The following is a 21,887-nucleotide window of genomic DNA, read 5'->3' as shown; positions in this document are numbered from 1 at the left end:
GGCGGTTGTAGTAGGAGATGATTAGGATGGACATGTTTTGGAGGTGGAGATTAGCTGCGACGGCTTCTAGGTGGTTGAGGTGGTTACGTTGTGTGTGGGGAGTGGAGGCGAGGTTTTCAGCGACGAGGAGGGCGACGCCGCCGCTGCGGGTGGGATTAATTTCAGAGTTCCGTTGATAGCAGTGAAATTTTGGAACGACGATTGATTTTACCGTGTGGGTTTCCGAGATGGCCAGAATTGAAATTTTATCCTGCGCGAATATTTATGCATCCCATTTGTATCGGAGGTCTAAATTCTACCAATATTTCGGTTTATATAAGTGCAGGTAGCCGAAAGGGTCCGGCACCACTAAGTCGGGGTAGAGGGAGGTAAAGATTGAACACATCAATTTACATAATTTTTCACTGGGAGTCCTTTCGAACCTTTGGGAAAAATTTGGCGTCATTGAAATCATGAAAACATCACCGGTTTCCGAAATAAATGGAATTTGATATTAAAGTGCAAGATTTAGCTATGATTTATTATTAAATTGGGCGGTCACTTCCACAAAATAGGTTGATATGGCTTGTTTATGGTACCCTTTAGGGACTTAATAATTACTTAATAATTACTAGAAAAATTGTCAACAGATGTCGACCCAACAATGAGGTTTTGAGGTATGTATTTATTTATGACACAGCAGTTGGTCATTTTTTTAAATTTTATGGCTCTGAATGAAGTGATACGGGAAAATTTATTGCACACATTTGCGGAGTCGGCCAGTTGGGCCAACCTACCTGGGTCGAGTAATGTCAAGTAAACGGTCAACTTAATCCCATGGGCCTGTTGGGCCAAGCTTGTAGGTAATTAGTTGCCGAATGATGTTTGAAGGGATGCCGAATATTAGCAAGGCGGTCTCTATTTTAAAATAGAGACCGCCTTGATATTAGCGTTTTTTTTTTGTGGTCGGAAAAATATCGTGTGTACCACGTGTTGAAAATTCGATTTCACACTCGTTTGCTTAAGCCACGCGCCTACGGCTTGCTGCTCAATTCTGCAAACTCGTGTGAAATCTTTCATTTTTAACTCTTGACATACAATATAGGTACTATTTCATTGCATTTCTGTTACCGTACAAATAACTGAAAAATGAAGAAATTGTCAAAGAAAAAAAACTTCACCGACGACTAATTTTAAAAGGAAGCAAAATTGGAATTACGACTCTGTTTCTTGATTCAGTTCAAGACGATTCAAGACTTGTACCTGCGGATCATTGGGGTTCGGTTACTTACCACTTTTACGACAACCTTCGTTATAAGAGGACTCATCTTTTCCAATAATTGTCTAAGTCGGTGACAGGGTTCTTAATCCCCTGGCTGGGCATATTTGGCCCAACTCTGACTCTGAGATTAGGGACCGCCCGTAGCGTTGGCCCAACTGGTCTACGCCCCACATTTGAAGTCTTATATGAAGGGAATGTAACCCCAACGTTTCATAATTTTTACTAATTTTTTAATAGGGTTTATCGTGCGGGTGGTAAAACTTGAATCACCCTGTACAGCACTTAGGGAGAGTTTTATTTTAGATTAGAATTTACCGAAAAAACATCCGCCACTGCTTTTACAATTTTGTACTTTTCGTATTTGCGTTTCCATTATCTCCATGAGTAATTTCTTTTATTTTGTTGAAAGCCTTTAAAATGTGCTGGTTCGTCTGATTGCTTATTGATGCTTTACTCCCACAGAACACATACTTTACCCCGTTTTGGAAATTCATTCATTTTGGCAGTGACAATAACATGACAATTTAAATCATTGCCAACTGTCTAGTTTTCATTTATTTTGTAAAAAAATCTAAAAAAAAAGTTCCAGTTAGTTCGTCATTACAAAAATGAATGCACTATAAAGTTGACTCAAGTTGCAAAAAACCACTTTTCATTTGCAACAGCACTCTTATGGCACTAGTCATTTGAAATTACTTTAAAACTGTAAAGTTGACTCAAGTTGCAAAAAACCATTTTGCATTTGCAACAGCACTTTTATGGTATTAGTCATTTGAAATTACCTACTTTAAAACTGTACTTATATGGAAAATATTCAATCCAAACTATGATTTTCTGGCCTTTTTGTGCCTTTATTTGGTTTAAAAATATTGAAAAAATGCTGTTGCAAATGACAAGTGGTTTTTTGCAACTTGAGTCAACTTTAGGTACTTATATGGAAAATATTCAATCCAAACTAAACTCGGTACAGGTTGCAAAGACACACTTGTCATTTTCAACAGCATTTTTTTCACATTTCTGAACCAAATAAAGGCACAAAGGGGCAACAAATTCATAGTTTGGATTGAATATTTTCCATATAAGTACAGTTTTAAAGTAATTTCAAATTACTAATGCCATAAAAGTGCTGTTGCAAATGACAAGTGGTTTTTTGCAACTTGAGTCAACTTTTTAGACACTTTGTATTACATATTTATAATAACCCTGTATTACTACTGATTATTATTCTGGAAGTGAGGAAAAAGGAAAAGTTTGGAATAGATTTTTTTTTGACACAAACTGAGGATGCTTTCTTATAAAAATCTCGTGTAAGCGCGGACCGTTTCGCCCGCCCCTAAAGCCTGCACTTATAACCCTGTAGTTTGTCAACCAATGATCACTGCACGGATCACTGATCAATGTTGGAGTCGTAAATTTACACCTGGGGATTTTCATTCGTACTATTGGCTTGGTTGGTAGACAATTCAATTGAAATTATGCAGTTACGCACGCGTACTGCGCAGTAGCTTTAGTTTTAAATGGTGTAAAAGACGTTTGGGTTTGACTGTTTCAGTTTCAATTTAGTTGTGTTTCTTTTAAATGACTCTTGACAAATTATAACGTTTTGTTTTTGGTTTGATTCTGTTTTGTAAATAATGTTAAAAATGGACACAAAACAAAGGTAAATTCTTGTATACTATAATTATTGTATAACCTAGAAAACATTGTACTAGCGCGAATTCGGACTTTACCGTTTCACACATTTTATCAGCATTCTTTTCATTTGCAGAAACGAAAATGAGGACGATTCTCTTATAAAGGCAGATGAGGACTTCCGGAATCTGTGTGTAAGTTATTGTTTTTCAAACTGTATAATTATTAAAAGATACGCCACACTAGTACTGATCAGCTGAAACAACAACAGTTATTTTCAAACAACAACAACAGTTATTTTTAAACAACTCGATCTTAGCCATACTTACGTGCAAAAACATTTTGTTGTCGATTGAAAACAGACTGTTAGCTGAGAACTCTACGTGATTGTGTTGGATCTGTAGTAGGAATACGTTGCGCTGGAAAAAACGTCAAATCAGTAAAACCGTTAGAACACCTGTTCTGTTGTACTTCGAGGTTAAGACGTTCATTGCAGTCGATTCGTAGCAAATTGAGAATATGACTGGTCCTGTTACACTAGAAATAAAATGTTACGATTGCCGATTTTTTTTTTGTATCTGAGCGAATTACAGTTTCTGTAGTGCGTTTGCAAACGAACAACATGAACATGAACTCAACTATCGCGCAAGTGCTCCAGAAAAAATCATACATGACGAGCAGGTGTGATTCTTCTCGGACTATGGAATAGAGGGAGTTGAAAAACTCGACGAAAGTTCTAACAATGATGAGGACTAGTTGTCCGGAGAAAGCTTGGTTGACTTGTTTACTCAGTCGGCAGATTTTGAAATGGTACACCATCAGTTTGTTCATTTTGCGTACAGCTTCCTCTGGAATTGTTGTCACTTGGAGTAACGCTCGATTGACAAAAATCAGATGTTGTCGAGCCGTTAGAATTAATCCACAGAACTGAGTCAAAACAAATGAAGATATCAAGTATGTTATGTTGTAAGTTATGAAAGAAACCAAGCAGTACGTGTAGGTGTTTCCAGTCAAGAAACAGCTGCAATTTCCAATCAGTGATGTGGTCATAATCATAATTTTTTTGGTTAACAGCAAAATTCTCAGAGAGCTGAAAGAATTCGTTAAAATAGATTATTGGGAATAGTGTTGTGTTACCGGTATGTCATTGTAATGTTTAATTTTTCGGCTTGCTCTTCATAGTATAGAATCTGGTTCATGCAGTTAACGAACTTTTCGATGCTTCGATGTATTACGAAAAGTATGTTCAGTGTTACTCCGATTTTTACTATTTTCACTGCCAATTTTGTTATCTTGTCAGTGTTACGATGTTCCAGGACTATGTACGTTGTAGCGAATAACATTAAAGAGAATTGAAAGAGGAGGGCTGGTCCGTAAAACCACAACGATGATGGTTGAAATCGGGGTCGGGGTTTGAACTTTTTGTCGTAGTACAGGGGCAGGGTGCAAAAAATTTTTAAAACTCGCGATGATTTTAAGTAGTAGTAAAATAAGTGGTGCATTTTGGAGTTTGTTGCTAGAGAATATATTAGTGTTCGCGAATGAACTGATTTTGTTATAGCATTTGGTGTCGTTTGTTTCTAAGTAATTGGAAAGACATCGTTATGTCTCGTTTGATGATTACATTTCCAGTAATTGAACCATGTTGATTGGCATTATGGACTTATAAATATAGTATGTAAAATTTTGTTTTTTACTTATTATGGAAATTACTGTATGTAGTTTATTGTGCTAGTTAAGTAAGTGGATTATGAATGTTTTTTTTATTGGTAACCAATTTTGCTTATTTAAAACACGCCTGAGCGTGTTTAAATCGAACTTTAAAAAACGCTCTTTTCCATGGAAACATCACCAAACCCGAGAAGACCGGAGAAACGTGAAGTCTAAATGTTAACTCATTTAACATTTAAAAAAAAATATCGTAAAGTATTCGTGGATAACTGGTCTTTAAAACACTTGTTCTATTTCGAACACTCCGGCTGCGCCGTCGTGCTCGAAAAATCGCCCGCGTTTTAAAGACCTTTTTATAACACTAATATCTTATACTGTTTCCATGGTGCATTTGAGCTCACACCTTATGTTTCCCATAAAATTCGCTTGTCTCTATAAGACACGTCGTCAATAGCAACGTATCTTATAGAGTCATAAAATACGCTCACACACATCATTCAAGTAACATTTTATTCATCATTTTTACAGTAATTATCACAAAAGTGAAAAGTACAATTATTGAATTGGAATTGCCATATTAGCTTCGTGCTCTTGTTCATAACATCTTCTTCTTTAACTTCTGCTGTTTCATCCAATGCAAGTGCCCGGCCATCGAAAATGGCAATCTTTACATTTTCTTCAAATGATTCTTGCCGTAGTGTGAATTAACTTTTAATGAAGTTCTACACGCTTACCCCATATCAAGAAAAGCCAAAATGACATCTTCCGTTACCTCCGTGATGCTTTTTTTTATTGTTCCGGCCTTGAAACGAGACATACACCTTTTCGTATGCACTTTTAGACTTCATTGGTAACAAATTGCCCCTTTTTTCTTATTGTTTCTGGAACGTTTTGGCACATTTCAACGATGAAAATTGTTTTTTTCCAAATTTGTTGATATTATTACCATAGTACCCACGGCAACCTCCGCATTTTGTGTATTGTGACGCGCCTCGAATAATTTCTGAATTTATTAAAATTTCTGATAAGATGTTAGTGTTAGAAAAAATCTTGAAGACAACGCGTGTTTTATAGTTTAAAAATCTCGATCTATTAAATCCTCGCTCCCTGCGGTCGCTCTGATTTAAACTACGATCTCGATTTTTAAATCGTCTATAAAACCCTTGTTGTCTTAATAGCTATAATATCCACTTATACTTTAATATATTATTCTACGTTAATTAACATTTCCAGATTTTGCGGTGTTGGGTTTTGTAAATGCGTAATTTTAGTTGTTTTATCTTGTTTCTTAGGTGGGACACCCGGTATAACTACTAAAAGATAAGTTACCTAATATTTCGATTTAGATCCATTTTATCATGCTTCAATACTTTATTCAAACTCTCAATCGCCATGTTTGTATTAATTGCCACACCAACCTTATAACAATGAGCCCACGCCATTGAAAATATGTGATACCAAAAAAAAGTCTTAATTTTAAGGGAATAAAATGTCAGATTAACCTTATTTACTTTTCCTTTAATTCTATAAAATTTCCAATTTTCGTTTCTGTTAAAATTTTCCTCATTTCATTCTTCATCTCTGATCTATTATATTCTTGCTTCTGAAGACTTAAGTTTTGATTTCCCTTAGATCTTTGATGTTCCAGTTCTTTATGATGTGCCAGGTGCAAAGTAGTCTTAGGTTTTTTTTTATCAGTTTTGATTTCTTTGATCCGTGCATTATAATATTTTTCCGTTGACCGCTTGTTAATTTCAATATTAATGAATTATTTTGTCTAAAATATAGTGTATTAATGGACCTCATTAATACACTATTTTTCATTAATCAACGATTTGTGCGATTTTGACGTTTTGATGATATTTTGATGTATAAACAACCTCGAACATGCATTGTTTGCACTTACCAACACTGCAGCAGGTAGTGCAGCAGGGTTTTCTATATTTTATAGCTCCATAACTGCACAATTACGAATTCACTTTTTAAAAGGCCGACCTTTTTGGTTATAATTCGCACGTCAAATTTTTCAAAGGTAACTAAGTTTTCTTAGCAACCGTGATTTTTATGTGAAATTGAATGTGAATGCAGTTGACGTCTTCTGACACTCTTTGTGGAAAAGTGAATAGAAAGTGTTGAAAAATTTAAGGAGGACAAAAAAAGGATGAAGGTATTTTATAAAGTCTCATCTTTATCGAAAAAGATGAAATTGGTTTTGATTTGGCTTCTATTTGAAATTTTGTCACAAAAAAAAAGTTTGCGGTCAACGAAAAATTTTTGTAATCAACTCGTTTGTTAATGGGCGATTAATAATCTCAACTATTAGAGGCACTCACTCGCTACACTCGTTCGTGCTTTAAACAGCTTCGATTATTAATCGCCTTCATTAACAAACTAGTTTATTAAATAACTATTAGGTCGTCGTCGCGCATTAAACATTTAGCATTAATGTCTTCCCCTAATTTTTCTCTTAATGCTGTGATGAACGCGGTATAATAAATTTTATTTTATATTTATTATTTATTTTCATTTAAATATAGTTTATGCCAAACTCAGAACAATTTAATTATCGTCAACATTGTTAATTTTAGTTAACTTACGTATTTTTCACTCAAGATACAAGATTAGTTATTTCTAAAGAGATATATTAATTAATTAATCGTTTCTATTACAATCTTCGCCTGCTTTAAACAATAATTAAATTATTTATCTTTTCGTGTGCAAATAAATTATTTTGCTGAGGGATTGGACCTCTGCGTCCGGTGGTCGTCCAACGTTATCCCTTCCTTATAGCTTCTAGCAACTGTCACTTTGGCTTTGAGATTGATTTAGCGATTTGTAACACTTTTCTCAACATTTTAATATTCATAAAAAACATGTATATTTTAATTTAGATTTATTATAACACTTTCTACATTTAATATAGAATGCTCCATTCAGTATTCTAAATTCATTGGTAAAATTTGTTAATTAGTTTAAATCCTTTTAAATGGGCAATAGTATTTAACATTACTAGCACGGTAAAAAGGGTTTTTACTGGCGACAGTAAAATAATTTATCGTGTCATTTATATTCAATAATTAGCAATGTTGTATGGTGTAACGACAAATGATATTGTAATGTTTCACTTTCATTTTAATTTTCAAAGCGGAGAAGTGACATAAAATTAGTAGTAAAAAAGCAAGAAGTTTTTGTTGTAAAATGTTAACTTACTTTGTTTTTGATTTAGTTCAAGATTACCAGCAGAAATATGGAGAAATCACCCAAAAAGAAATTGTTTCCTAAATGTCGTCCGACGAAGCTTGCGTTGAGACCTTCCATGATTGATCGAGCTTGCCTTAAGTCGGCCGTACTTAGTAGCACACCAATGGCAATAAATAAAGCTAATGCATTTACTCCGCACAACTGTCAGTCATATTCGCCAATCGATAATCACCTTTCAACGTCTAACAGAAAAGAACAGTCTGGTCCGATGACGAGAGTGGAACGTCTCAAACATAGCGAGGTCGAGGATAAATCGTCAAAAACTGTCGAAGAGGAACTGACAGAAATCTCCACGAAAAACAGTTCGAAAAAATTGACACCGCGCCTTTCGAAGGCAAAAAGTTTAAACGATATAGTTGAAAAATTGGCAGATCCCAACAAAGAGGAGAATCATAACGTCCTGAACAAAACCGCGCAGACGACGTTCAATAGTTGCGGAACGAATGTCAGCGCCACGAACAGATTGGTGAAAAGTTTCTCGAAATGCAAGGCAAAAGAAAGGCAAACTCAAACGGGTCTATCTTTGGAAAACAATATGCTGCTTCATTCGCCCTCGACTTCGGGTGGATCCGAAGGCATGTCGATTCGTACTTTCGATGACGAAGATTTGGTGGTGAACGCTTTCAAAAAGGGTGGATCAGTGAGCCTGTGCAACGATGATATACTAGAAGAGGTGTCGGTGGATGACGGGCTACCGTGGCGAGCCCCGAGCAGACTGGACGATTTGAGACCAGTCCAGGAAGCCATGACTGAAATTATCAATTCGAGCGAGGACTACTCAGACGACACTTTCTTGCCGAGATCTTCCAAAAAGACGAAGGTGTTTCATAACAAGAAAAAAGTGACCAACAAAAAGAGCAGGAAAAGTAAAAACTCATGGAAAGAGCTTTTTGCTTCAGCGAAAAAGGACAAATCTAAGAAAGGAAAAACGGAGTGTTCCCTTAAACTAAAGGCGAAGGGAAAAATGTCACCTGACGGAGTAGCCAGTGCGAGCAAAAAAGGGCTACGGTCCAGTAAAAATTGGATCGAGTCGCCAACAGAGTTTCGGAGATTGGAGGAAACGGTCGATGATGTGCTGGGAAGTCCACCTTCGCATGTTCCAAAGACACCGCCACCCGTGAAAAGAACACCACGTGGAGAATTGAAGCGGGCAGCTGACGCTTTACCGGAAGGGAAGAGTGGTGGTGAGTGGTGACGGTGATGTCTTGGAGGGTTTTACGTTTTTTTTTTCTTTGTTGAAGAACAACGAGAGAACGACGATCTCACATCGAAGCACATACAATTGTCCACAAAAAGAAAATGTCCTGCTCGAAAAAACAAACCGAATGTTACCTCTCATCCGCGTTTAAATTTGTTGAGTGAGTTTACAAAGTTGTTTATTTTGGACGTGTTTGTTCAAAAACATTTTTTTTTCGTTGTAGGTATGACCGAAGAAGACCCTGTTGAAACAAGTAATACATCAAGACCCGGAAACAACGTGACGGTAAAATCACGTGGTGAGTTGAGTAACCTTAGTCGCTTTGGAAACTACCGGAAAGTTCGTGAATATTGAAATGAGGTTATGTATGTCCAATGACAAGTTTTTCATAACGACTGTTGGCGTTGAAGAGTCGATTGTGAACGCACGACGGATGACAATTTACTCTTCAACGTCAACTTTGAGTATAAATTCAAATGAACACTCGATACAATGTGATTAATAAAAGAGAGATCAGAGGCGGCTGTGAAAAACAAGATCTTCGAAGATGTGCTACGCAATAATAATAACTTAATTAAACTGTCATCTGTCAAATTTTGACGTGTACGTGAATTTTCGATGACTGGCTTTACCATGTACGACATTGTTATTGGAATTTCCGCAAAACTTCTCTTCATCACCGCTGTTAGCATGATTTCAGCTACGCTGCACGTTTTTTGCATAGCATCCCCTTTACAAGTATAACTGCTGCTAATTATAACTCACTATTATCCGTTTATTAAACTCCCGCACTGTCAGCGTCAAATTTTTGACTTTTTTTTTTGCAGTGTACCTATGATGACATACATTTTCGGTTGCCTGTACACAAAATCTAGTTATCAAAACGTCAACAAGAAAAGTTTGGTTATGTTAATGGAGTTAATTCTCTTCTTTGCAAACAATAGTTAACAGTACCGTGCTTCTCTCTAGCCGTTAACAGTATTCTTTTACATTTCATATCTTCTTTTTGTTCAGCCATTTCGTGTAAGTAATACTTCTAATGAAAGAAAGCGAATTTATTAAACTTAACTTCAAATTTGAAATTTCAAATTTTTGCGCCAACCTTAAAGTAAAAATTACTAGTCTCAGAACGACAGTGCGGCAACTTACAAACACTTTGACAGTGCGGGAGTTTATACTAAGGACAACGGAACATTTTATCTGCCCCGCCCATTTCATTTTCTTAGTTACCAATCAAATAGGTTGTTAAGACGATCTGATTTACACAGTAAAAATTTTTGACATTCGAATTGTCTTAATGACATTTTATTTTTTAGAATCTAAAACAATAATTGTGGACTTGACACCAAAATTCTAACCTTAACTTTTTTACGTGGCAAATGTGAAGAAAAGTTGTACAGATTGAATCTGGCTTTGATTCTGATTGGTCGATTGTAGTGGGCGGAGTAGATAAAAAGTTATAACGGCAATACTATAGTAAATGAATAGCAGTCAGTTTTAATTTTTTTATTTCTGTGTTATTATAACCCAATGTGAGTCTTAGTTAAATGAGTTATCCAGCAGTGAAGCTGGTGTCGAAATCGGTTGCATATTTAAGGTTAAAAAGGTGCACAAACAAATTTAAAAAATATACAGTTAATTTCAAAATTATCGAGTACACCTCAAAAATCAAGAAGTCGATTTATTACAGCTTTTTCCCCATGTAAAGATGCCTTTTTGAAATTTGAGCGTCATCTTTTTTATATAGGTTAGGTAAGAGTGACAACATAAAATGTCGCTGATACTTTTGAACACCATAATATTGTCTGTTTTATCCTCTGCACGATGTTACAATCCTGGGCTACCCTCCGGATCGACCACCCTTCTTCTAATTTGAAAAGAATCAGCACTTTCGCGTTTTCGGTTAGATTAGGCATTTTGTTTGTCAAAATTGACGTTGATCTTTGATAAAAAATGTAAGTGCATTTTACACTGTAGAAAATTAGCTGTACTCTATAATTTTGAAATTAACTGTACTTAGCACTCAAACACATTTTTTCATAATCGTAAAATATGCACAGAGAAAAACATTTTTGTAACAATTTATTATTACCTTGGGGTGTTTTCAAATTTGAAGGTTTCCACCCCAGAATTAATTGTATTAAACATATTTTTTTTAAATCGGTGCGAAGTTCCAGCTTTCCACCCAATGGAAAATCGGACCAATAAAGACGAGTTTTGCTATTTTTTTGTCTACTTTGCTTTTAAAACGTCTGTCAAGTAAAAACTTTAGAGATGCAACGCTTAATTAATTTAAGTATTAATATTATTTATTTTATTGTGTTATTAGCCAGAAGAACCAGTCCCAAAAAAAAAGGGCGAACTTCAGATAAGAAGTCGCCGACAGGGCCCGAAACATGGGAGCAACCGACTGCAGATGTGCTGGGAAGCCCAGTTTTAGATGATAGTGCTGTTCACAAGAACACGAAAAAAACACTTCCTGGTGAATCGAAGCGAATGGAAGATGTTTCGCGGAAACTGTTCCCACTAGAAGAGCTGGCAACGAGTGGTGAGTGGTGAGGACATTTTCTTTGGGGATTTTACATTTATTTCTTTGTTGAAGAACAACCAGAGGACGAACACGTTACATCCACACAATTGCCTACAAAAAAAAGAAGAGATCATGCTCTAAAAGCGAAACCGGACTCAACAAAAAGTCCATCATCAAATTTGACGGGTGAGTTTACAGATTTGTTTATTTTTGACGTCTTTGTTCATTTTTTTGAAGTGAAACTTTTTATGGGAGGGTCTTGAAATTCTGATCGGTAACCTTTTTGTGTGACGAAAAGTGGTGGGGGTAAACACTATTGGGTCGAGTGGGAGCAGTGTCTCTGTCTTTGCCACACTCACGGCATTTATCGATAATGTCCTCTTTTTGATTTGGAGGCTTAAAAATGAACAATGAGTTACGCATTTCGATATTGTTTAGTGTTATCGTTGTTTATAATTTATTTTCTTCATTAAAATATACAGTTTTGTTGTGAATACGCTATTTAAAAGTGATTGATGAATAATTACAATAATTACAAGTACAATGTTTCCCTGTAATACAAAAGTTTCACTTCTATCGTGCGTCTTTACGACACATTCTGTTTTTTTTTTTCATATGAAGATTGTTTATTACAATTTTCTATATAGGATGAATCTTATTTGGGGAATTTTCGAATTTTAAAGTTGTTCGCCCCTAAGTCGGTTCCACAAGTACACTGCCCGCCAAAATTATCGCATAAACTAAAAATTAACCGTGTTTTTTTAATATTTAACTTCTTCTGCCATACGCAGAAAAATCCGTACGAATAGCGTTTTTCTTCAATAATGTAGAGATAAAGGTAATATCATCAGTCAAGGCAGTTACGTCATCACCCTGGAGTAGTACAAAATAGTAGTTGCAAAATTTCCAACTTTAATCGGTACTTGTCGAACAAGGGTTGGACGTGTTAAAGTAAGGTTAGGTTAGGTACTGTCGATTTCTATCAAAGCACAACAGAACTCGAGAATTGTGAATTACGTCGATCTACGAGTTCGGTGCAACAAGATGTCCCACTTTATGGGAATGTAAGAATTATGATGTCAATATATATATATATTCGTATGAAGAAAAATACAATTAAAATTCGAAATTCACAAAATAATTATGGTAAATTATATGTTTTTAATTTGTTGTAGCCAATTTAGGGCGTCTTCGGTAAGTAGATGAAGTTTGGAGAAACCTTGCTGGAATTTAGTAAGGGGACATTCTTTTTTGGTTGACGATGAAAAAATAAGTTCCGCCCCTTCGATAAAACCATCGCTGTTACCTGCATGAACAATTATGTATCTAAAATTATAAACTTTTAATATTTTCTTTATAAGGATTTCAAATAACAAACCTTTTTCCTTCGACTTTGGTTTTTCGTACACTTTTTACGTTGTTATCTTGCCATGATTTACTTATGGTTCCATCCTGAAATATCCACGTTTCATCCATAAAAACAAAATTAATAATCCCTCCTCTTTTAAATCGAGAAATGAACGTAAAAAATTAATCCTTTTAAAAACAATATGGCTCATTTCCATAAGTCCACGGCGTAAATTGTCTTTTTTCCACTGGAAGCCTATGTTGTTTAATATTCTCCAAAGCGATTGTCTACTTCCTTCAAAAATATATTTTTCTTGTAGTCGTACTAATAAAGTGTCGAGAGTAATGTGTTTTTCTGTAATGAAATAAATAATTATGAGTAACTAATTTTACAAAATAATTACATCAAGCTTACATTCTTTATACATATCATATATCTGATTCCGAATCTCTGCTTGTATAGTTTCATCCACTGCCGTGACAGGTTTTCTTCGTGGACGCGTTTTTTTCGGACTTGTCTGAGGGAATCCACATCTTCTGATGGTTGAAATTCGGTTTACGCTAGATAAACTTAGCTGTAAAGCATTTGCCACCCGCTAAACATTTATTGTAATTAATTAATATAAACATTAAGTTGTGTGTTTATAGCTTAAATATTATCCTACAATTCACACTTACCTCTCTTACAGCAGATAACGGTAATAGAGGTCCTCCATTGTCACGTTCTCTTTCAAAATAAGAAATAAGGGCCGACACAAGTTCTTTACTTTGCTTCCGTAAAGGTTTTGGCATTTTCACAATTCACAAATAATCACCAAATAAAATGACAATATCTGTCACTTTGAAAATGAAAAATAAACGCGGCAACGCTTTTGATTGTGCCAACATAATTGAAGATTTGAGAATTTACTTTATTAGTAAATATTAGTTTCTTTCATTTTGTGAAGGTGAAATAACTGTTCACCAACTGATGACGTAACTGCCTAGACTGATGATATTACCTAAATATAAATCATTTTTTTGTCCGACACTGTCAGAATTTGCGAATTTTCTCCTGTGTGAACGAATTTTGATAAATTTGACAACTTGTCAAAACGAAATGTCAAGCTAATTTTAAGGATTTTTAGCGATTTGGAGCCTTTAAGGGGCTCGTCGAACAAAAAAACGTTGTATTCAACTCGTTCTTGTGTAATTTGGGCTTTTTTTGGCACTCGTGGACCTTTAAAACTCTCGTTTCACTCGCGTTTACCCACTCATGCCAAAAAAGCCCAATTTACACACGAACTCGTTAAATAAACTACTATTAAAACTATTTACTTCTAAAGAAAAAATACTTTTTTTTGATTAAACAAAAAAAAAACAATGACTTTCCTAAAAGGACGTAATTTTTTAATATTTTTTTGAAGTGAAACTTTTTATGGGAGGGTGTTAAATTTCTGATCGGCAACCTTTTTGTGTGACGAAAAGTGGTGGGGGTATACACTGTCGGGTCGAGTGGGAGCAGTGTCTCGCACAACGGTTGCGCCAATATTTCCATCTCACTTCAATGTAAGTTAATCTGTTTGACACGATACAAATACAAACATCCCTTAAAATTGTGTATACTTCTGTCTTTGTCACACTCACGGCATTTATCGATAATGTCCTGTCTTTTAATTTGGAGGCTTAAAAATGAACAATGAGTTACGCATTTCGATATTATTTAGTAAAATATACAATTTTGTTGTGAATATGCCTAAGTCAGGCGCAGAAAGAACAAGAGCGTGGCGTGAGAGAAAACGTACGAGTGAAGTGACAGTTCAGAATGTGAAAAGAAAACGTGCGAGTGAAATGACAGTTCAGAATTTGAAAAAAAGAAAAAATAGATCTGAAATTGAACGAGATAGCTAGTAGAGAAAGGAGCAGAATACGTGCTATAAAGACAATGAACCAGCAACTAGCACCTCGGCTCAGCCACCTCCTCTTGCACCTATCAGTGATAATTTACAATATTCTGATTTCCCTGTAATACAAAAGTTTCACTTCTATCGTGCGTCTTTACGACAAACTCTCTTTTTTTTTGTTTAAACTATTTTTACTTTGAGTAATAACGACGTAATTTGCAAAATGCGAATTTGGGAGCTGTGACGGACTCTTAAATATCATTTTTTTTTATTTTCTTCGAGTTTGATTTTTTTTCTCATTTCTTTGTAGTGTTCTGATTATTGTGTGTATTACTTTTATAAATCTGCTTTCTTAACATTTTACAGTTTGAAATGTTGGAACTGGAAATACATTTTGGCTTAAAAACACGTGTTTTCACTTCATTTTTTTCTTATTCAATTAACATTGTGTGCAATTACAGTAAGTTAGAGAATTTACAATTTTGAGTGAAATTGTATCTGTAAAAATTATTTATTATTTAGGCGGAGCAGTTGGTCCGAGCAAAGGACGACCGTCGAAAAAGACTCGGGCGTTACCGGCGGATAGAGTGGGTGGACGTACTGAAAATGTGATAGGAAGCCCACCTTTGGGTGATCATACGCGCGGTCAAAAGAAAACTAGACCGAAAAAAAAGAAGGCATTATTGGGTAAGTTATAGTTATAGGGAAAAACACAAAGAACGTATTACATATATGTATTTAGTTTTGTAAATTTGATATATTCTTAGTTTCTCTGCTATTTCTAAGAGATAAGTTTCTTAAGTGTCTGCGTGACTTCAAATATTTTCCGCAGAAAAATGGACATATACGAGATGTTTTTGAAATACACTTACAGAAAAGAACGGTAATTGGTCACGACGAAGAGTTATAAACCAAAACATCAAATAAAAGTGTTCTTTTTCGAAATAGAATTAATCAAAAATTTGATTTAAATTGCCCATTCGTTATTGAGTTAGGTTCAACAACAAAATTAATTAAACAAAAGTCCTATGCTACTTATAAGGAAGGGTACTTTACCGTAGCTGTAGGTCGTCTTTTTTTTTCAAATTTTGTGATCCATACCAAAGTATAAATCTTCATAAAAATGAACTGGTAAAACTCTAAAAATATTGTTTTTTTTTTCTTTACACGTTTATGCAAGTTAGGATCTGTAGCTATTCCTTGTATGCCACGGGAAACGTTGTAATTGCTTAATCTTTTATCCATGTGGGACTTACGCAATTGCTTTTTCTGGAAGCAATTGCCAAATTAGCATATGCTTTAGCTGAATCGTTGCAAGCAATTGCTTAATTTTTATTCAATATCTTCAGTGTATACTACGCATCCAAAGTATAATTTCTAGTTTTGAGGAAGGTCAAAAAATAAATTGAGCGAAGCCGTTGACATACACGAAAATACGAACTTTTCCTTCATGGTTCATTCGTTCCCGTAACAAACAAATCGTCGGCCAATTTTTCAAAAAATAGATTTTGGCATCGACGTGTTCGGAAAATTGCGCTTCACCCCATAGTGTGAAATAGCGTAAAGTGAGAAAAATTGTTTTCTTTCTAAAAATTGTCGCATCTGGGGTGGTTTCTGGTGCGTAAATGGCAGATAACTTTCAGTTTTGCTCTTTACTTTGCCGATGATATAATGAACTATGTTGGACGAGCAAGAAGCTGATAATCTTTTTTGTATTTTCAGATGACCCACCTGAGAACGTTAATTCCAATATAAGACGATCAACCAGGGAGCGGCGACAAGCTCCCTCACGAGGGGTGGGGGTCGTCATTTGCAAATCCCTAAAAGAATATAATAGCTTCAGTAAGTATTTTGTTGATTCAAACTCGTGCAAAGCGAAGTTAATTCACAATTTTGACGAAAGTTATGCTATTTTTACGGTAATACAAAAATATAGTTTAAATTTAGAAAATTTATAGATAGAAAATGCGTTTCGCAAGCAATTTTCTTAAACGCCGTTGTTGAGCGTTCGTTTTTGCTTGAAATCACTTTTTTTGTGGGTTGATTCGTTGTGTAACGTCGCTCGATTAACAAACTGTCAAGTTGAGTAATTTCGTAGTGAAAGGACTGTATACCAATCCTAATGCTTTGAAAGAAGTACAGAGGGTCAGCGAGAGGAGAAATTCCAGAAGAGACAATAGTCGTGCGACAAACAAGACCTCTATAACGTCTGTATCCGGCGGTGGCACCCTCCCACCAATAGAGGAGTTGGAAAATACTGAATTTGACGTTTCACAAGTGACAGAAAGTGTATCACCAAAATCCAGGGAGAAACCTAACGAGTCACAGAATACCAGCCGGAGAACAAATCCAAAGAAAAATGTGCTGTCGGGAAGAGTAGCGAAACGTCAGAGGGTCTCTGATGTTAACAAACAGATCACCACATCCCTCAATAGTTTGAGCAATACTGTAATGGAGGAAATGAATGACGTTATAAATATTTGCAACAACGGTCAAGTTCGCAGGATGAGTGAGAGTTGTGTCACTCGATGGAATTCTTTTGTGATGTATATTTTGCGTTGCAGAGTGGTGCTTCCGGAACGTGAAATACGAAAAAACGAAAAGTCTACCCGGCATTAGCACAGCGGTGGTCGAGGGATTTGATGATGGGGGCTTTTTGAAAATCGATCCCAAAAAAAATAAACCAAAACAGACTGCAATGCAACACAGAATGGTACCTACATTTTAAATCAATTTAATTAAAAATTTGAGTGTTTTGTTTCAGTTATTTACTGTCATCTCAGGACGAGCGCGTGTTAGGGTGTTGGACAAAAGCGATACTTTAGAAAAGGAATCAATGTTCGTCGTTCCCAAAGGTATTAAAGAAATTATTTTGAAATGAAATAGTCTGTAAAGTAACGCTTCTAATCATTTTTCGTGCCAAGTACACACTCAGTACGTGTCAACTACCCTGTTTAACCAATTTTTAATTAAACGCTTGACACGAAAGGATACATAAAATTAAAATGGCAGAAAATAATTTAAATCCTCATTCAAATTCAAATGATGAATTTTTACTACAATGTGTGGCGTATACAGGTGAATTCGAAATACGTCACAATCTTAAAACCCCAGGATCTTCAGGAAGTGAATAAACTGAAAATGTGGTTAAACATTTTAAATTCAGAAAGTCCAATTTAACTTAATTCCATCCCTAACGAGACGCTTCTGGAAGTTCTAATAAATCGAAACATGAGTATCCGCAAAAATGATTTAAAAACCGAGTGACAAAACCTTGTTTTGAATGAAATAGCCGAAAAACACTTTAAACACAGCCGCAAAAACGTGTAACATTAAGAGTGAAAACCAAGTGAAAGGAAAAGTCAAAGCAAAAACCACAATTATTAGGCACAATGTTCAAAATGTCGGTCGTGATTTCTAATACACGTCTGTGCCCTTCGATGTAGATTGTCCCGAACCCTTGCAAAACTTGCTGCATCGTCCCGGGATTTGCGCTGATGAATATGGGTGTTAAAAACTCCGTTAACAACACTATTCGCATAAAATCAGGTTGATCGACGCACATTCGAATCAGTCACGAAACTCTTGCTGACGAATGCAATCGAAAAGTACCATTTTCCCGTAGACAACAGCCAGAAATGTTTGCGAATGCGGAACACGACGCGCCGGAAACTTTTCGCGATACAAAGCTTGTGCCCTTGAGCCAACACCATCTGCACTTCCGTAACAAAGTACCATATCGGTCATTTCACTATTGGTATAATTTTCCATGATAATGGCACATTGAGACGCAAAATTCGTAACAAACAATAGCCGAAGGTCGCACTGAACGCAACTAATGTGCACGCGGTACTAGCACCCGCGTAACAAAACTGTTTGCGTTGCACTTGATAACTTTTTAAATCTTACTATCCGTCCTAACGTGATATCAGTGGCGTACTCAACTTTTGTGGTTGAAGTTTACATGGCTTTTCTGCCCTTGAGCGGATCTATAGCCCAAAACTGAATGCACGGGATTTTTACAATTGGTTTGAAGATCCTGGGGTTTCAAGATTGTGACGTATTTCGAATTCACGCTGTATAATGAAACACTTAAAGGATATAAATCAATATTACAGAAGTAGAATAGTTGGCAAAATGTTTTGAGTTGACGTATGCTGGCACGAAATTTTGCTGCTTGCAAGTGTGTGGCCTGGCACATGCCACTCAATTGTCAGAAACTGTTGTTATACAGGGTTTCTCAGGTAAGATTTTCCAGCCTAATATCTCAGTTATTTGCCAATGGATTTTTATGAAATTTAAAATACAGATATTTTAGACGGCGAAGGTTCAATTAGTAATAATAAAATTACCTCAAGATAAAAAATGTAATTTTAACACATGTTTCCTTTGTTGAAAATTAATCGCAATTATTATTAGATTGTTAAACTTGAAAAAATAGGTGTCTACACAAACAATTAACTAAATCACTCGTCTGATTCAACAAAAAGATTAGATTTTGTTGTTAAAAATTTAATCTAAATTTTCAAGGTATTTGAACAGTCACCTTTTGAAACAATTGATAAAAAGTTGCCAAGCAATTTTTGTATACCCCTTAAAAGTGGGCGCGCTTTATTAAATAGAAAAGTTAAATTGTGGAAATTTATTGAAAATACTCTAAAAATAGACTACAATGGCAGAAATTTCAATATTGTTGAAAAAGGAAACAATTTTCGCTTATAGAGAGTGTCGTAAGAACTTCAATGACACAGTTCGTTTTCTCGTGGAACACTATCCAAATGTAGGCTTTACAAAATTTAGGATTCAAAGAATCGTCAATTTATTTGAAGACACAGGAAGCGTATGTCAACTAAATTACCTTGCTAAAATATCCCGATCGTGTTTTAGTCCTTTGTGGAAGAATTAGAGCATCCAGTATAATAAATTACGTCCAAATGTTATCTTTAACTTCGTAAGTGTTAAGTGAAGAGGGGTGACCAAAATTCGGCGATTGTGCGCGTTTGTTTCATAAGCGTCTACGTTTTTGCATCTGCAGCCACGTTTAACACAGTTTTTTTTTCTTGCAAACCAGACGTCTTTCAAGGACGAGTTTCTCCTTACAGCATTTTTTATTGACGATCAATTTCAACAATTTCAATTCCAACATTTTAAAAAGGCATGTAAAAATTACGTTTTTAAGACTTGGGTTATTGCATTAATGCGATTTTACTCTTCACCGTCTAAAATATCTATATTTTAAATTTCACAAAAATACGTTGGAAAATGACCGAGATATTAGGCTCGAAAGTCTTAGCTGAGACACCCGGTATATTGAATTTGTTAAGCACGCATGCTGTGTTTGTATTTGGCACAGAAAGTGATTAGAAATGTGGCTTTACTTGTAATGCGCGACTCTGTTATTAGGGGGTGAATACAGCATTAAGAATCTAGACTCCCAGGAACCGTTGGTGTTGTCGTTTGCAAGGTTATCGCGAAGTTAAAGTTAAGTTTTAAGTTATGTACATAGTATAAATTTCTTAATAGGTATTTGCATTAATTTTGTACCTTTATAAAAAGCAGAGTAAACGAACAACATTCCTTATGCCTTTATCTTTAGCAAAAACGCTAGCGACTTTCTTCGATCCAGAGAGAACCTAGGCGGTCCGATCCAGTTTTTGGAAATGCTTAGAATCCTGACAATTCGAAACCGGAAATGCAAATGAAGGATGACTTGCCCGAAACTGAAGTGCAAAATCAATGTAACAACTTTGAGAACAAGTATGGATAGTCTAGCATGACAAGTTAATAAAGAAAGACTGAGCGTCACGTCTAGCATATTTTTTTTATAATTTTAACTTTTATTTAATCATTTTCACTTTTTTATGTGGACGTGTTGACGTATTTTACACGTTTTATTAATAAAGGGTAATTGAATAATTGCAAGTTTTGTTTTGTTTCGTAGCATTAACAGTCACTCAGTACCTAGAATGTTTAAACAATCCATGTTGCAGAAAAAGTTGACCAAATTGTTCAACGAAGTCGCATATTTCGGGCGTCGTTTAGCCCAGCAAATAAGAGGTTTGAATTAATAATAAATTAACCTTTTTACATCCCCAAAATGCATTTTCTTCGTTGTAGCACTTTTCTATGATCCTCAAGAAAAATTTACACTTCAAAGGTTCTTTGGTCAGATTTTGCCATTGGTACCACCATTTATTAAGTAATAATAATACTCATTAATACTCATCCTTATAATCCTGGACTTAAATTGTTTGTGTGTTTCGATTATTGTCATGTAGTTAAAAATGGTAGAAATTTGTTTTTGGATCAAGAATTCATGATATGGTTTCATCAGATGGAATTATTACCGCAAATTATCTAAAAGAACTATTAGGAATTCAAGCAAAATTAACAATTAAACCATATTTAACGAAAAAGCATATTTACCCATCTAATTTAGAAAAAATGAAAGTACATTCAGCAGTTCAAATATTTTCCCCGCCAGTTACTGAGTCTCTAGGATATATCATGGGTTGTTCAGCAACGGTGAGATAGGTATATAGAACATATGTTTTAAGTTCTTTCTAATTCATGTTGTTAGCAATAAAACACAATACGAGTACATGCATCAAAAGGATGTTAATACTGCTCCATGAAGATGTAGGACCCAGTCGATTAGTGAAGGAACATTAGGCGGGGATGCGCAGCAACGCTATTTCGTTCGACCGTTTTGTGGCTCGACCAGGTCCATTTATTAGTAAATAAAAGTGGTTGCTATTGGTTGGATATTTGGACTGCACAAATTTCCCCCACCATATGTCCCTTCACTAATCGTCTGGATTCTACGTCTTTAATTAAATGAAGAATTTCCACATTACATATATACCTAAATGCTGTTCACTTCAGCTGAAACGTTAATTTTTACTGCAAAGAGTACATATTTAAGTACATATCAAAGATTTAATTAGTGATTCAATTTTTTAAAATGTTTTGACAAGAAATTTCAGTTCCGATGCTGTTGAATCAAATGGTGAACTCCGCGGTGGTTCAACATGCACTTCGACAGATTTTGAAAAGCATAAACAGCAGCAACATAATATCTAACACCGAATACAGTAGGTGGTA

General features: G+C 35.4%; 2 protein-coding genes and 1 long non-coding RNA gene across 8 annotated transcripts in view; 2 read left to right on the top strand and 1 right to left on the bottom strand.

Moving 5' to 3' along the window:
* The window catches only part of LOC138123076 (uncharacterized), a 99,564-nt gene that overhangs the window by 3,023 nt on the left and 74,654 nt on the right, over positions 1-21,887 (bottom strand). The window contains exons 1-2 of one of the 2 annotated variants that reach the window (XM_069037598.1): positions 3,365-4,911; positions 3,223-3,312 (exon numbers count right to left, since the gene is read on the bottom strand). The gene's annotated coding sequence lies outside the window, so the exon portion shown is untranslated. Of the gene's footprint in view, positions 1-3,222; positions 3,313-3,364; positions 4,912-21,887 lie in introns of those variants that run through there. The other variant, XM_069037599.1, reaches the window with a different exon arrangement.
* Positions 2,752-20,705, top strand: LOC138123070 (titin homolog). Of its 5 annotated transcripts, XM_069037590.1 has the most exons (14): positions 2,752-2,921; positions 3,030-3,087; positions 7,791-9,009; positions 9,067-9,183; positions 9,247-9,321; positions 11,353-11,571; positions 11,626-11,739; positions 15,306-15,470; positions 16,506-16,625; positions 16,882-17,292; positions 17,348-17,496; positions 17,548-17,638; positions 20,187-20,264; positions 20,380-20,705. In XM_069037590.1, exons 1-13 carry the CDS (start codon positions 2,896-2,898, stop codon positions 20,261-20,263), a joined length of 2,841 nt encoding a protein of 946 aa, XP_068893691.1. In that variant the 5' UTR covers positions 2,752-2,895; the 3' UTR covers position 20,264; positions 20,380-20,705. The 5 variants fall into 5 exon arrangements, with proteins under 5 accessions (XP_068893691.1, XP_068893694.1, XP_068893692.1 ...); XM_069037593.1 differs by having other exon boundaries at positions 16,921-17,292; positions 20,187-20,705; XM_069037591.1 differs by having other exon boundaries at positions 16,918-17,292; positions 20,187-20,705.
* On the top strand, positions 12,115-12,944 carry LOC138123079 (uncharacterized). Its single transcript, XR_011156700.1, has 2 exons — positions 12,115-12,617; positions 12,729-12,944. It is a non-coding gene; the product is annotated as an uncharacterized lncRNA (long non-coding RNA).

Source organism: Tenebrio molitor, chromosome 2 (assembly GCF_963966145.1).
Source record: "Tenebrio molitor chromosome 2, icTenMoli1.1, whole genome shotgun sequence".
Classification (NCBI taxonomy): domain Eukaryota; kingdom Metazoa; phylum Arthropoda; class Insecta; order Coleoptera; family Tenebrionidae; genus Tenebrio; species Tenebrio molitor.
This window is presented reverse-complemented; position numbering and strand designations above follow the sequence as displayed.